Genomic DNA, 16,805 nt, shown 5'->3' on the forward strand with positions numbered 1-16,805 from the left:
TCAATGATTTAAAAAAAAAAAAAAACAGGTAGTTTACACTTAAAAGCATGTTTAACCTTTATGACTTTGAGTGGATAATTTTCTGGCCTGTTCTTACTTTCTAGGCTGTAATACTACTGTGTTCAATTCTGTGCCCTCTTCTTTCTTTAGATTATTGCAACAACATGTAAGCTCGAGTTGTTATGTATGCATTCTCCAGTTACAAATTCTGCATGAAGTTACAAAAGTCACAGTTATGGTGGGGAAATTAAGGTATTGGAGACGGTGACAAGGGCAGGAATCAGAAACACCCTTATTATATTATAAGATGTGTTCTTCAACTATTTCTAGCACTTAGCACAGCAGAATGTAGTAGGAGCTCAATAAGTTTTTACTGAATGAATGAAAATACAACGCTTTTTCTTCTATCCTTAAAAAACTAAAGTGATGAAATAATATCCAGAAGTTTTTATTATCACAAAAATTTGCTGTTAAAAAAAGTATCACTGCCAAATATTGCTTTGAGGTAGTTTCTGAAATATAGTAAAGTTTAGTAAATATAGTAAAATATAGCCTCTTAGATGAAGTTAAACATTTTTTCAACCATCTATATTTTCTTTAGAAGAAGCTAGTTAGAAACCTTACTGGCCGGCGCCGTGGCTTGACAGGCTAATCCTCCACCTTGTGGCGCCGGCACACCAGGTTCTAGTGCCGGTTGGGGCGCCAGATTCTATCCCGGTTGCCCCTCTTCCATGCCAGCTCTCTGCTATGGCCCGGGAAGGCAGTGGAGGATGGCCCAAGTCCTTGGGCCCTGCACTTGCATGGGAGACCAGGAGAAGCACCTGGCTCCTGGCTTTGGATCAGCGAGATGCGCTGGCCGCAGCGGCCATTGGAGGGTGAACCAACGACAAAAAGGAAGACCTTTCTCTCTGTCTCTCTCTCTCACTAGCCACTCTGCCTGTCAAAAAAAAAAAAAAAAAAAAAAAAAAAAAAAAAAAAAGGTTTAGAAACCTTACTGTGTAGGTTTAGATTGTTTCCATGATTATATTCATAAAGTGGAAATTCTTCAAAACATTTGAAAGTCTTTTTTCCATTTTCTATTACTGGGGAAATTTACTTGTTCAGGACAGATTTTATTTATTCAATTCTAAGACATATTCCTCTGTGAGCATGAATTACCTCATAGATGTATTATGCATGCTTCAATTGGTGTCTTAGGCTACTGTAGGTGATTTTCTAAGTATTTGAAGGAATGTTTTTGGTTTCAAGCTCAAGATAGAATTTTCTTATTTCTCAGAATGACTGAACCTTCAAAACCAAATTAATTTTTCGTATTAAGAGAATTCTAAAACACAGTAGCAAAATTAGCCTACTTACTAAAGAGATATTCCTAAAACTGATTCACTGCCATCTTCATGATTATTGTAGTCTGGTCATATTTATAAGACATTATCTACCAACATTCTCAGGATATTACATAATTACTTTAAATAAAATTAAATAAACACATTAGTAATATAAACAAATTCATAATGTCAAATACAGAAGGTTCAAGCAATATTTTGCATACAAGAACTAAAAGATATTGAAAGCTGCCCAAAGAAAGTAAACTCTACAAATAAACTGAGGTTTTACTCATTTAAGGACTAATGTTCCAGCTCTTCCTCCCCATTCGTTCAAAGCTGGTTGCTTCAATCTGGATACCTTTTATATTTTTCAGTGTTAGATATTAAGGTATGATGTATCACATGATCATGTCAGGGTTTCTTTCTTAGCTGTATAAAATTTCCTATAGATATATAAGGTTTTAGGCAAGGTAACACAGGAAGTTTAGCAGAAATCAAAGTTGGTCATGGTCTTCAGATAGCTTTATCAAGATATAATGAAGTAATAAACAGAAAAACAAATTGTGTACCACTAAATATACTCTAAAAACACATTTTGCAAGAAGCTTAGAAGAAGAATAAGACAATTTAACTCCATACTCTAAATTCCTCAGGGGATTCCAAAATGAAGAGCGATGTGTAGTATATACTCTATCTGTATGACTGTTTTACACATGAAGGCTCAATAGTAATACCATTGCAGGTGGACTTTGTGTGTGTGTGTGTGTCTGTGTCTGTGTGTGAGGTTTTTGGTGGTATAAGACAGAGTAGGTAGAGAAAACAATGTAAAAAGGAAGAATAAAATTATAAAGGTAGAAGAGCTCGGGGGAATGACTCTTTTAAACACATGCTTCCAATGAAGAAAATCTGAAACCATCCCCAGAAAAAGGAGCAGCTCTCCTTTACTTAAGCTCTAAGACAAAGATAATTTCACAGACCTTATTATAGACTCTGCAGGTCTATACAGCTCTCTATGGCAGGGCATAATCAACTGTAGATTATATGGCCATGTTTCAATAAAATTTTATTTTTGGACTCAAATTTGAATTTTGTACAATTTTCAAATGCTATGAAATGTTCTTCTTTTGATTTTTTTTCAATCCAGTTTGAAAATCATTCTTAGCTTATGGGCTAAGAGAACAGAATTTGGGTTGATGTGTAGTTTGCCATCTCCTGAGTTATAGTATTCAATTAATAAATATAAAAGCATAAATTAGCCTCCAATTTTCTATTAAAATATAAGAAAGTTCAGAACTAATGGTGGGATGAAAATATTTACATTAAAAGGTCTAAAACAATCACAATTATCTAATTCATTATTTATATTAGCCCTATATCATACTAGCCCTATTCAGGCATTTAGGAAATTCTTAACATTCCAAAATCACTCTTCAAAAGGTTTAGTACTTCCTGAATTTAGATATTTTCATAATACTTATGGAAAATAATTTTATTTTAAGTAATAATCCTTCTATTGACTGATTTTTCACTTCAAATATCATATTCCTTTATTTTTGTTAGTATGGCAAATCTTTATCACATTCCTTCTATTTTGTCACTTTTCATCTTAACTTCACTTATATACCAATAAACTGTCTTTCACAAGCCATAATTCCTTTTATTGTTTTCCAAAGCCTTTAGGTAAATAACATATTTGGTTACCTAAAACTTATCTGCATATATATTTGTAGCAGAACAGAAATTTACTATTACATTACATAGACTATATATGGGGATGAAATGCAAAATTGTGGCTTACGAATATTTTTACTCTTGTCTTTTCTGTTGTAACTTCATGAGCATCTATCACTTTTTTCTGAATATTTTAATTTTCAGATTTCTTTAAACCCCTTCCTCTTCAGGTACTTAGTTTCTTTGTAAGTTTACCTTGATTATATTATCTAAACAAAGTATTGGTCTACATTATCTTTATGATTTTAAATTCTTGACACTGCACTGGCCTTCAATCTTACGCATCACTCTTAATATTTTCCTACTAGGTTCATACATATGTTTAAATAGGAAATTAACTTTCCTTTATGTGGTTTCATTCTTCAGTCATTATTTTCAACACTCATTATTGTAAGGATAGTAGTAATTTTTGCAGTCATTAAATCTGGCAAACTTTGCTTAGTGCAGAATTATAAATTTATTATTAAAATTACTAAAAACCATATTTAGGGTTCAGAATGCTGCTTTGCACAATGCATTGAAAGATGATGCACTCTTGATTTAGAAATCAATAATTTAACACATCTTAAACTCTTTTGTTCTAGAACAGTCATTGTAGGATGAAGAATATGTTTTCACATCAGGAATAAAGAAAATGTAATAGTATTCCAAAAATTACATCTTACAATATTTAACTTTATATCATTGATTATCATTAATAAATAAGGATGCAGGCCTCTTTCTTTTCTAAAAGATAATATGTTATATATATATATAATATATATATCATTTGAAGTGTTAATGGCTTAATTGAATCCTTATCCTACAGTCTAAATGATGTCTCATTTGCTTCAATTATTAAAAAAATATTTCATTGGCAACTGCTTCTGAATCTTTTATCTTACTGAAATAGGCATCAGTTTTTCCAATGAATTAAAACACTTCTTTTGGGTTTGGATATTTACAATAAATTTTCACAAAATGGAACTGTCATTATATGTCAATTTATCTAATTTTTTAAAAATCTGTTTTAACATAACATGGTTATGAAAATTATTTTTCTTTTAAGAAATAATTTCTAATATCTAAAACATTTTATGATGTACTTGAGAAACAGGAGTTAAACTTTTAGCTGAGCATTTGATTTGCAGGGTTTTTGGGTTGAACACTCTAGAAAAGATACTATTTGCCTTTGATATTTTTTTACTTGTTTGATTTTTATTCCCGGTAGTTAATAAATACCTTACAATGGTATGCCTCATCTTTAATAATTTTTAAGAAAAAGTAAGGAGAACACTGTTTCTGAATGGAATAAAATAAAAGATGATGATGGTGAGATTAGCCATTGTATACAAATACAGGAATTGAAAAAATAAAAAGTGGCATGAAACAATCCAATTTTTAAAGCAGAAAAATTTTAATTTGATTCTGATCCTACACTAATACCTTAACCATATAGACTTAAGAAAGCATCAACTTTCTAGTCTCAGTTTGATTGAAAGAAAAATGTCTCTTGTGACTGGTTAGGGTGGATCATGACACTAAAATAGATACATTAGAATATTGTAGTGGACTTTGGAATGATATCCAGATATGTTCAGAGTGATTATATCATAAAATTCAAACTAACCGTTATATTAAATACAGAACAATAACCGCTGGGTTTTGACTATAGGTGATCTTTTGAGTTTTTTAAGAAAAGAATTGGCTCACATATAGAGATAAAAAAGTGAGATACTTGCATTAACTTCCTCCTCTTTAAAAACACTTTGGGCTTCAGCAATCATAAATTTAATATAAAGACAGACACATGTAATATAAAGACAGACACATGTGTATATGGTATTTAGTAAAAAACAATCTGAAAATACAGAATTAACATGTCCATAATTTTATTCTATTTTGAAAACTAAGACTATTTTAGCAAAAACCAAAACAGAAATAATTTTTGGAGAAGTAAATTAGAAGCTACAATTCACAGGGACTTTCTAGAAGCTCCAGGAATGGGATAACAGGACTAAGTTATAAATTATTTATTGCAATAATAGCTTTTTTTTTTTTTGCCATATTCATTCCCTATACCACTTTAGGGATTGTGCTTCCATTTTCTTAAAAAGTTACATTCAGAAGAAGGACCAAATATTCTAAACATCTGAACTATCTATCACAAAAAATTGTTAGTATTGCCTATATTATGCACACACAACAATGGGTAGTTATAAGGTGCTGTTTTCTTTCAAAGGTTTTCTTTGGTATATTAGCCTAAGCTCAGGTATTTTAAATATATCACTGGAAAGAGGGTCTGGTGAAGACGATCACTGTTAATTTTTATTATTTTAACAAAAAAATCTTATAATAATTCCAAAAGAATCTGAATTAACAGAAGTCTATTAACTCAAGACAAATGTGTGTGTTGGCCAGTTTACCTTTGTTGATACTTAAATACTTGTCATTTTCTTTGAAGACTGAAATTCAATCAAGACTGTACCACTGAGATCTACCCACAATTTACAATCCGGCTGATACATCCAACAAGGGACAGAAGACACTGTCAATGGAAAAGGTCCAATTTTCCTGAGAAGATCCCCAGACAATCACGCTATTGTATAAGAAAAACTAATTTTGAAAAGAAGATTTTTATTTTGCATTGGGGCCAATGTAAAATCAATTACAATGTTAGTGTGGCTTAAGGGTCCTCTACCCTGACAATTTAATCAATAATTCATAAATGTGAGCATGAAGCCGCAGCTAGAAAAGAAACAGGGGAGGGAAGAGACAGAAAGTAAAAAAAGATGGAAATGAGAGGACAAACCAATCAGATTTGGAATTACCAGTCAGCAGAAGTTTAGGGAAAAAAAATCACCGAGTGAAATCGTACATTTACTCTGAGAGAGTATCCTTTCACATTGCCTTCTAGGTGATCTCTGAGCTCCTCCAGCTTTCGATGGAGCTACATGTAAACATCAGAAAATGAATTGAAAAAGCAACTTGTTCTCTTTTCAGTTTTCCTCTTTTTCCTTTTAAAAATAAGATCATAGCATTATACATTTCTCACTGCCTTTGGCAAACATTTCAAAACATCAAAGGTCTTTGTATAACATTAAGAATACATGTTCAACAAACCTGTGACTAGAGAGCCAACATTTTCTTGGTTAATTACTGTATCTTTTCTCCCCACAGCATTAGAGAAAATTCCAATACTATTCTCATAAACTCCTAAAGATTCACTTTAGAATTTTCTATTTGGTAGAAACAGGAGTAAAAATATATAACAATTATGAAATTTGTCAAATATACTTTGTTCCCCAAATAAAATTTTTTATTTAAGGCTGCATCTATATTGCAATAAACTAACTGAACTGTAAAACATATCTTTTGTTCTTAAATATATATGCATATATATAACTGTATTGTATACACTTAATAACAATAAACATATTTATAACTTGAAGTTCTTTACATCCATAGCTGATTTTAGAGATAATTACACACATACACACACACACACACTCGCACAATCCAGTTTATAGCATATGGTGCTGCTGTAATGGATATGATTTTCATCTTTATTTTACTATCAATAATCTTCCAAAAGTAATGCTTCATCCATCTTCTCACATGAATCTAAGCCATACACCATATCTAAAAAATAATGGATTTATTTTCACTTAAAGACAAAGATAAAATCTGGTACCTCACATTCAGACAGTGAGGAATGCTACTGAAGTATCACATTTTTCTGACTGAATAATTTTAACTTTCCTAGTTTCTGAAACAAACACAATCAACACTTCCCCTGTGATTATCCTTAGAAAAATAACATTTTAATAAAATAGCTACCCACTAGAAAGTAGTATTAGATAACAGAGAGGATGGCTTTCTGGTATAAAGGACAGAAACATACAAACACACCTTTATTCATGTGCACTCATGTGTGTGCACACACAAATAAACAAATAAACAACAAAAAAGTAAAACTAAGAAGGCAGAGGAGACAAGGAGAAGAAAGGGTGTAGAATTAGTGTTTCATAAATTGTTGAATGGAAATAAATTGGAGTAGTGTAAAATTTTGAAATTATTCAATATTAAGCCTCAAGGTAGTTACAGAATTTGGGGACATTATCTAGCAGTTTGATTAATTTAACAAGTTATTTCTGCTGTAAGGCCAAATGGGAGTGAGATATAACAAAGTGGTTAATTTTGTTGGTGGGGGGGGGGTTCTTTTGCACATTTTTAGAATTCAGCAAATTTTCTAACTTGCATTTATGGTGGCAGCATTAAAGGTGACTAATGACTTCAGTGTGATATGTTGTTTACGTTTTCATTGTGATTAAATATTAGAGGACTAAGTGTCCAAGATATACTGACCAAATGGATATTTAACAACTAACAAATGGAACCATCAAATAAGAAATTTTTTCAGTTATATATTAGCAAATTATATACACAAATTGGCAAATATTTAGATATTTGTTTCAGTTGATTGTCATATCAAATTTTTAAACTTTAAAAACATAAAGGGTAGTTAAGAATACATAAACACTATTACCTAAATGTTGGCCCATTTTACTAGTAATATAAAATTCCTTTCTAATTTTTAAGACTATATATACTCAATACATGTTACTGTCTCATAATTTGTTCTGGAATGAACTACAAATGGTGACAACACTAAACATTTAAGTACTTCTTACAAAAAATTAGAAGGGGAGATATATTAGTTCTCTGTGTAACAGGAACTTAACACACAGTCATTGACATCAATCAGAGGAACGGTTTACTCTAGAACCCCAAATTATAGGCACCTGTAATGAGGCAGTTGCCCTTTCTCTTGTTTGTGGTGCCATTCAAAGCTAGTTATTTGGCAGCTTGCCTTCAGCTGGTTGCTCTATGTGTAGCTGAAACAAAAAAAATAAAATGACCCAACAGCCAATAAAAATATTAAAATAAAAAAAAATGGGATGGTGAAAAATGGAAAAAGCCCCCTACCTCCCCCACCCTCCAAAAAGGAAGAAGTGTAGGCTATAGACGAAATCTTGCCAAAAAAAAAAAAAAATGTTAGAAACATATTTACTTTGAGGGATCCAACTCTACTAGCAACTCCTTTGCTTTCATCCGGCCGTCTAATTTGCTACAATGAGGGAAGATGGGTAAAAGAGACAGAATAAAGAAAAAGTGAACTTAAAAAATTTTCTACACATTAGTAATACATGCAAGAACATCAATTCTCTATTTTAGGTACATCTTAGGATGTAAGAAGTTAACTAATTTATAGGCTGTATGACATGCTCTGCAAATAGTCTGGGCACTAGAATTCAGTCTGTTTCAGCACTGTTCCTGAGATGAGGAAATTGGCACTTACTTTTGGTTATCTTGGGGACTTCTGATGAAGCAGTATCTGGAGTGGTATTACATTTGCATTTGGCTTATGAAAAACAAAGAATTAAAAATATACCTATGCACTCTTCCAGTGTTTTGTATCTGTTCCATTTCAATATCAGAAAACATTACTAGCATGACTAGGAATACGAGTGTTTTCTAGGTGAAAAGATCAGTCCTGACAAGCATCATTCTTGAAAAGTGACAGAGTGAAGCTCCTCTACTTGTTGACCCAAGCACTGAGGCTGCTCAGCTGTCACTGAGATTATCAATTAAACAATTGTGCTGCCCAAATAGAAAATTTTAATGCCAGACCAATATATTCACTCCCTCAAAGCTTTCTGTTATCCCAAATGAACTTTCCTTTTAGGTAAGGTAGGGAAAATAAAAAATAAAATCGTTGTTTTTAAAACTTTTTTCACATCACTATATAAAAGAGCAACAGAAGATTCTTAACATCAAGTGTTTTATTAAGTAAGGTATTTTAAAACAGAGCTCGAATAAGAACTAATGTTTTATTAATTTAAGGAAGCAAGCCAGGCACAAAAAGTGTGAGAAAGGGAAAGAAGCTTCAGGCCGTTGCACAATGATGGTCTCAATTCAAACCGGCATAGATGGCGTTGGTTGTGATGCTCCCTTTCATATTGTGATACAGAGGAAGTACCAGTGTGATGCCAAGTTCCCGGCACTAAAGTCCACAGAAAAAATAAGAAATCTGATCATAATACAAAATTTCATTTCCTGAAGCAGGATGTATAGACTGTCTTACCCGTTTAGGACATTTCTGATAGCATATGGATTACTGCTGAAAAATACTATGGAGAAAAATGAATTTTGTTTTGAAAAAAACATGTTTTTGGCACAGAGGAACTGCATCAACTTTTGGCTTGATATAACAAGTTTTTACTATTTCATCAGTATTAACTGTTATTGCAAAAAAGACAATCACTAATTATCACTCTTGTTACTCAAACAGAATAGTCAAGTTTACAAACAATGAATACTAATTAGAATGTCAACACCTTCTAAGAGTGGACCTCCTGATGGAGACTGTGTTCATAATATCTCGCCATTCTCTTATGCTATTTCTTTGCTAATAGGGAACAGCTTTATATCAAAAGTGGTTTTCCATCTTAAATGGAAATTCACAGTAACTGAATAATAAAATAGACTTGGTAGTTTCCTATAAAAATATAAATTCAAATGCCTCATGCTGCTTTCTGAAAACTTACAGAAACCATTATGATTTCTGAAATGTTATATATCAACAAGTGAACATTTACTAGATTTTATTTGCAGAAGGCTTAAAATAATATTAAGTCCAGCAACATGAGATATCTTCTTCAAGATTAAGGAACAATACCCCAGTTCAAAATTCCTGGTTTAAAAGTGTATTTCCTTAATAGGTTTGGAAATAAATGGGCTAGTAAAAAGTTGATGCTTATAAGAGAATGTATATATATATATATATATTAAAATCTCCATTTTTGTTTGTCCATCTTTATAAGAAATTTTGTTACTGTATTTATAGATGAAGAAATTCTTCTATACCATTTCCATTCCAAACGCAAGTACAAGTTCATAAATTTACAGAAGAAAATTTAAAAACAAAAAAAAAAAAGATAATCATCACTGAACTGTGAATTTGAAAGGCAGGCTATAAGATTGATTTAAATAGAGACTCTGAGGGAGCAGATAGCTTATAATGTGTGACATCAATTTGCTATACACAACTCTGTCTTTGAAACTTTTATAGGAGGAAGACTTCAGAAAATCATTCTGGTTTTTAAAATTGGATGTGATTATAATTCAAGTTTCATGTCATTTTTTGTGGCTCCTGAAGCACATAATAATATCTAATTCTGAAAAAATTCATAAAAATTTGAAGATCTGTTTCTATACACTAAAATTTGAGAAACAAGGAATAGTGAAATCAGTGATGAAATTAATGTAACGTTCTCATTTTAGTAAACCTTTCATCATCAATTAGCATAGATAAGATATTCACAGCTGATCCAAACGACTAACTACTATTATTTTGGATAAGAATTTAAAAGAAATCACAAAAGATTAACATTTACATAAGATGAATTAATTTGCTTTTCATGATAATTATAAGATTCACTGCTGGCTACTTTTATACATGCTTTTCTATGAGGCTAAACATTCTTTATCAATAGCTAGGAGAGTTTAAATTATTAGTTTTCATATAAGATGAATTTCCTTATCTGAAATGCTTGGGTCCAGAAGCGTTTCAGATTTTGAAGTTTTTTTTTCATTTTGATGCACACTTTTGAGCATTAACATGACATGCAAAAGGTTTTGGATTTTGAATTTTCACATTAGTGATGCTCAACTTATATCAAACATAGGATGAATGCAATGTAAGTGAATTCTGAGAAGAGGATATTGAGAACTGTGAGGGTCATGAGTCAGCTGAGATTACTGGGTTACAAACATAAGTTGAAAATTAACATGCTTATAGCAAAACAAAAAATATCATTGATGATTTCATCAACCTGAAGAAGGCTTTCACTGAGTTTGTTAAAAACTATTAACTACAGGATAAAAAACATTTAGATCTTCTATTCAGTCTCTTACCCAGTTAGAACATATTTAACAAAATATCCATTAGAAACAGCCTGAAAATATAGCATTACACTATATCATCTCTTTTGTAAAATTCTAGGAATCTTTATGGATTAATTATTGAGGAAATTACCCCCAGAGATCAATTTCTAGGATGTAAACTGTAAAGCAATAAAGTGACTATGCTGTTTTAGTTACATTTTTGTAAGTATTTGGATTTGGAAATATCATGCACCAAAAAAATTGTCTGGATCTTAATCTAATACGTGGCATTGATCTCTTTTGATCTGGCCGAATTTTCTGAAACTGAGCTCACTGTAAAGTCATTTCTCTTACTAACAAGGTAGAGATCTATCCTGCCCTACCCTCACCTCACTTGCCAAACAGTAATTATAAATATTGCATTTTCACTAGAACTAATACATAATTTGGAACAGAAAGTCAATTTTATATTGTTAAAAAAATAAAATATGAAGCTTCAATAAAATTTTAGGTTGTGGCAGTCACATCAAGGGAGGCTTCCATGTTATCATATATATGCATTTACAATTCTCTTCAGTTACAAGATGTTTGGCGAAAATGTTTTAGAACAGGTTGCATATTTTGTATTTGTTTATTTTACCAAGGAAGGAATTGAGTTAACAGGTTCAGTGGCTTTCTGAACACACCAATTATTAAAAAAAAAAAAGCACAGTAGATATTAATTTCTAATTTTCTCTCTCTCTTTTTTTTTTGACAGGCAGAGTAGACAGTGAGAGAGAGAGAGACAGAGAGAAAGGTCTTCCTTTGCCATTGGTTCACCCTCCAAAGGCCGCCGCGGCCGGCGCGCTGCGGCCGGTGCACCGCGCTGATCCGATGACAGGAGCCAGGTGCTTCTCCTGGTCTCCCATGGGGTGCAGGGCCCAAGCACTTGGGCCATCCTCCACTGCACTCCCTGGCCACAGCAGAGAGCTGGCCTGGAAGAGGGGCAACCGGGACAGAATCCGGCGCCCCGACCGGGACTAGAACCCGGTGTGCTTGCGCCGCAAGGCGGAGGGAGGATTAGCCTAGTGAGCCGCGGCGCAGGCCCAATTTCTAATTTTCAATTTTTTCATTAAATTGAGGCTCTCTCCTCTGGAATGAGTAACAGATCTACTTTTTCCCCAATTATACACTTTATATTGATTTAGATAGACAAACATTTCAGCTTCTTAGTTTGTTTGCTCTAAGTACTAGATCATCTTGTAAAAATGTTTTGCTTAAGAGTTCAACATTTAAACAAACTCCCATAAGTAATGAAATACTTTTGGGATCTAGTGAATATTTCACTTCAGTATATTATTCATATTACATTATTCAGCCCTTTGGATAAAATTTGTGCCTCACTGTATAACGACTCTGTTTCACTAGTGATTTATTAAGTCAAAGCAAAAAGAGACAAGAGAACTAAGAATTATACAAGTGTGTCAATGAAAAAATAATTAATGTGTTTCTGGAGGAAAGGCAATGTGAGTATTAAAATCAATGAAAGTATAAAAAACACAAGTGAAGTTACAAAGAATAATGAAGAAATGAGAAGTCATAAAATAGCATCCTTGTAGCATAGCAGTTACAGATCTTTCATATACCCCTGGCTCCTGTATATTTTAAGGCTTTGATTCTTTATAATCTATTAACATTTGTAATTATTTACTTATATTTTATTATATGATTGTAATTTTGATCCTTATATTCTAGAATAGCTTTGATCCCATAGACAATATAATGTCTGCAAAATGAGACATTTTTAAGTAAATTATTATTGCCACTAGCCAAAGGATAATTTTATCAATGTTCTTTTTCTTCCTCAAATTTTTAAATCTTTCAAAAAGATACTACAAATTAGCTATCTTAAAATAGATGACTTTTAAATAGTATATTATATGTTCTTAATAATTTTTATTGGTTGTGTTTTAGAAAAGAATGTTTATCTTTGAATTTCCATTGAAATATGATATAATTTCCTACTCAGCAGGATTAAGATGCTTATTCTGGATATAAACAGTTATAAGTAACTAAAGTTGGCTCTATAAAGATTTACTATAAATCTGAAAAGTAGGCAAAAGGACATCTCTGTCACGACTAGGTCGTAATTTAAAAACAAAAACAAAAACCTGTTTTCCTGATTATAAAAATAATATACATTGCAAAAAGTAAACTATGGGTCCATCCCTAAGCAGCTTTGTGAGTATGTTTCTCAGTCATTAAATATTCTGAAAGGTATGATTTTCTAAGATTATAGAATAACTATCTGTATCTACAAGTTATTTAATATAAGCATTAATTGTGGTAATTTTTCTCTAATATAAACATGCTGTGCTAACTTTGTATGTAGTCTTTGCCTTTCTAATAATTTCTTTTGGATAAATTTCTAGAAACAAAGTGACTGGTTAAAAAAAATCAAGGTCCTTTCTCTTTTTTTGTAAGGTATAATGCATTTCAAGCAAATGACTTATCTGCTTAAAAGGTTACACAAATTTATATTCCTATCATTGTGAATAATAATATTCATGACACTGCTCATTACAGCATTGATAATTTCAATTTTAAAATAGTTATCAGTCTTGTTGCAAAATTTGTATTCCTTTAAAATATAGATTTCTAGTGAGGGTACTTTTTTTCATGTATTTATTTGAACATGTATTTCTTTTATGAAATGTGTTTTCCTGTCTTTAAAGCATGTGATTATTTTCTGTACAAGATTAGAAGAGCACTTGAGGACATCAACTCTTCATCTGATAAGTTTGTTGTAAATATTTTACTTTCACATCAGCTCCACTATAAGCTCCTTGAGGCAAATGCTATTTAATCTATTCATTGCTATATCTAACAATGCCTAATATAGTATTTGACACATAATATGTAGAAAACACATTCACTGAATGACTTCTGAATTAATCTGTGTTTTTTCTTTAATAAAAACAGAATGAGAAGGAAAAGAAGATAGTCCTGAAATTTTGGGCCAGAAAATATCTGACTAATTTCAGAATACATATCACATAATTTTATCAAAAAAGGTTTTTTCCTTTATTGGTTTTTACTTTGAAAGGCAGAGAGACTAAGAGAGACAAAGAGAGAGACATAGAAACACAGACATAACAGAGAGAGCTCTTACATCCTCTGATTCACTCTCCAAATGGCTGTAACATTTGGAGCCAGGCCAGGCCAGGCCAAAGCCTGGAGCCTTGGACCCAATCCAGGTTACCTAACACAGGGCTATCACCTGCTGCCTCCCAGGTCAAGCTTAGCAGGAAGCTGGAACTGGAAGCAAAACTGGGATTCAAACTCAGGCACTTGATGATCAGATATGGGGATCTCAAGTGGTGCCTTAATCATTTGTCAAATGCCTACCCCTGTATAATTTTAAAATATGAAGAGCTAGAGAACAGTTTAATTTAAAATATACTCTCTTCTAAACTTCTCAATGGGCATGGCCAGTTAATTATATAGATTTGAATCATGTCTATATCTAATTTTTGTTTTTTTTGCTGCTAAAATGTTGGCACAGGTCATGTTTCTTGGTCTGCTTTCACACAATGTTAATATTGTTAATTTCACTTTTTCTTGTATTTCTAAATTCACTTCCCTCTCTGCTTATAACTTGAACAAAACTCTAATGGGCACTGAAAAAAATCAGTATTTCGTTTAATAGACATAACCTTGACCTAAATGTGAACGATCTCAAGTGAAGTTACAACATTTTTGGTTGACAACCTCAAACATTTTGTACTAGCTGAAATAAATAAGCGTAAATTAATTGTATGTGAATTAGATTTCAATAAATATGAGAACAAGAAAAATATTCAGTTGGTTTAGGAAGTATGCTAAAAATAGAATTATGGGCCTACAAAGGACTTTAGAAGTTATTTATTTATTTATTTATTTATTTTTAATTTTTGACAGGCAGAGTGGACAGTGAGAGAGAGACAGAGAGAAAGGTCTTCCTTTTGCCGTTGGTTCACCCTCCAATGGCCGCCGCGGTAGCGCGCTGCGGCCGGCGCACCAGCGCAGCTGGCCTGGAAGAGGGGCAACCGGGACAGAATCCGGTGCCCCGACCGGGACTAGAACCCGGTGTGCCTGAGCCACAAGGCGGAGGATTAGCCTACTGAGCCGCGGCACCGGCCAGAAGTTATTTAACATCTTTTTGTTATAGCTAAAGAAACTGCTGGTTCTCAAGTTACAAAGAAGCAAACTTGGGGTTGGTTCTCATTATGTACTGCCTCTAGTGCAATACATTCATAATCAATGTTGTTAGCTTTTCAAAAGCTCTGGGTTCATGAATTTTAAATGCTGCCAGTAAGTCAGTCACATACAAATACTAAAACTGCTTCTTCCAATATCTCATTAAGATGAATTAATGAAGATGCAATACTGATCTATTCCTGGTAGCCATGTAAGCTATATTACTCATGAGACAAAAGATCTGCATGTAATTTCTACAAAGGTATAATTAATACAGGTTAAATTTAATTAGGAGAAAGTTCCAAAACATTCACTTCCAGAAGATTATCTATACTGAAAAATATCCAGAATAAAAACTAGTGAAAAAGCTATGTTACCTCCATCAATTAATATAAACAATAATCTAAATAACATTCTCGAACAGTTTAACAATAGCTAATATTTAGTATTTATATTTCAAAATAGTGCTAAATGATTCATATGCATTAAAAAAAATTCTTCCAACAACTCTTTAAGGCAAATAGTATTATTATTATTTTTATTTAACTTCCTGAAAGTCATACATCTAGGGCATGGAAAAGGTGAGATTCATCCCCAGGCCTGTCAGACATTAGAATCTAGACTCTTAATTACTGCCTTGCCATTATGATAAAATATTTGAATGCACAGAAAAATGGGAACTATATACAGCAAAATTTTAACAGTGGTTATTTATGTAGAGCATTTTACAGCAACATTTTTCTCATATGAGTGTCCTAAAATTTTCACAATGAACATCTTTTATTTCTTTAAAATAAGAAAGAGACCATGCCAATTTTAGTTTGTCTTAGCCATAAAATATTAGTACTATAGCTAATAATAACTGTTTTCTGTATCTTTGCAGGTATCAATTTTCGCTTGAAAGTTCAGATTTCAGAGTGGCAATTATACATTTCATGGTTAGCTTCAGTGAAGAACATTGTTCTGCGAACACTAAATACTCAGAAAGGGATCAATAAATTCCATTTTCAATTATCGTTAAATATAAAAGCAGAGGGGACATTTAAATCAAAGAAGGAACAGTCACGGAAGTGGAATCCTATATACGTAGTATAATATAATAAAACCACTAAAAATAATTTGCAAACACAGTGTTTACAGTTGAAATACATTGTTTTCTAATTTCAATTCTATTAAAATGTGAAATATTCTGCCACACTGGGTAGCAACTTTCTCATTAGAAAAGGAAGTAAGAGTACTATCTTTTCTTTGAAGTCTCAAAATTCTGTTCTGCTCAGAAACTATGATAAACAGCAAAACAAACATGTAAAGGGAAACTAGATGTTAATGAACTAGAGCAGAAAACAGATTTCAAATGTCTATGGGAGTCAGGAATGTAATATAAATGATAAAATAGTCTGGAGGGTCTAAAGAATGCCAGCTGAGCATAAACATATGTCAGTACTAGGAAATACTGCAAATTTGTTTTTTTATTTGAAATTTCCCAAATTTTAAATGTGCAAAACTAATTTTTCAATGAGCCATCTGAGTGAGTCAGTGGATGGGGAATTGCTGTCTCTCTGCCTTTCAAATAAAACAGAAAATGAGCTATATCCAATTGTA

General features: G+C 32.3%; 1 protein-coding gene across 2 annotated transcripts in view; it reads right to left on the reverse strand.

Moving 5' to 3' along the window:
* Positions 1 to 16,805, reverse strand: part of GPHN (gephyrin) — a 539,761-nt gene that overhangs the window by 190,747 nt on the left and 332,209 nt on the right. Inside the window, exon 10 of one of the 2 annotated variants that reach the window (XM_062181321.1) lies at positions 5,914 to 5,985. The exons of the other annotated variant lie outside the window; for it this stretch is intronic. Coding sequence (XP_062037305.1) covers positions 5,914 to 5,985 — 72 coding nt within the window. The remainder of the gene's footprint in view (positions 1 to 5,913; positions 5,986 to 16,805) is intronic. 2 annotated transcript variants of the gene reach the window in all.

This window comes from Lepus europaeus, chromosome 22 (assembly GCF_033115175.1).
Source record: "Lepus europaeus isolate LE1 chromosome 22, mLepTim1.pri, whole genome shotgun sequence".
NCBI lineage: Eukaryota > Metazoa > Chordata > Mammalia > Lagomorpha > Leporidae > Lepus > Lepus europaeus.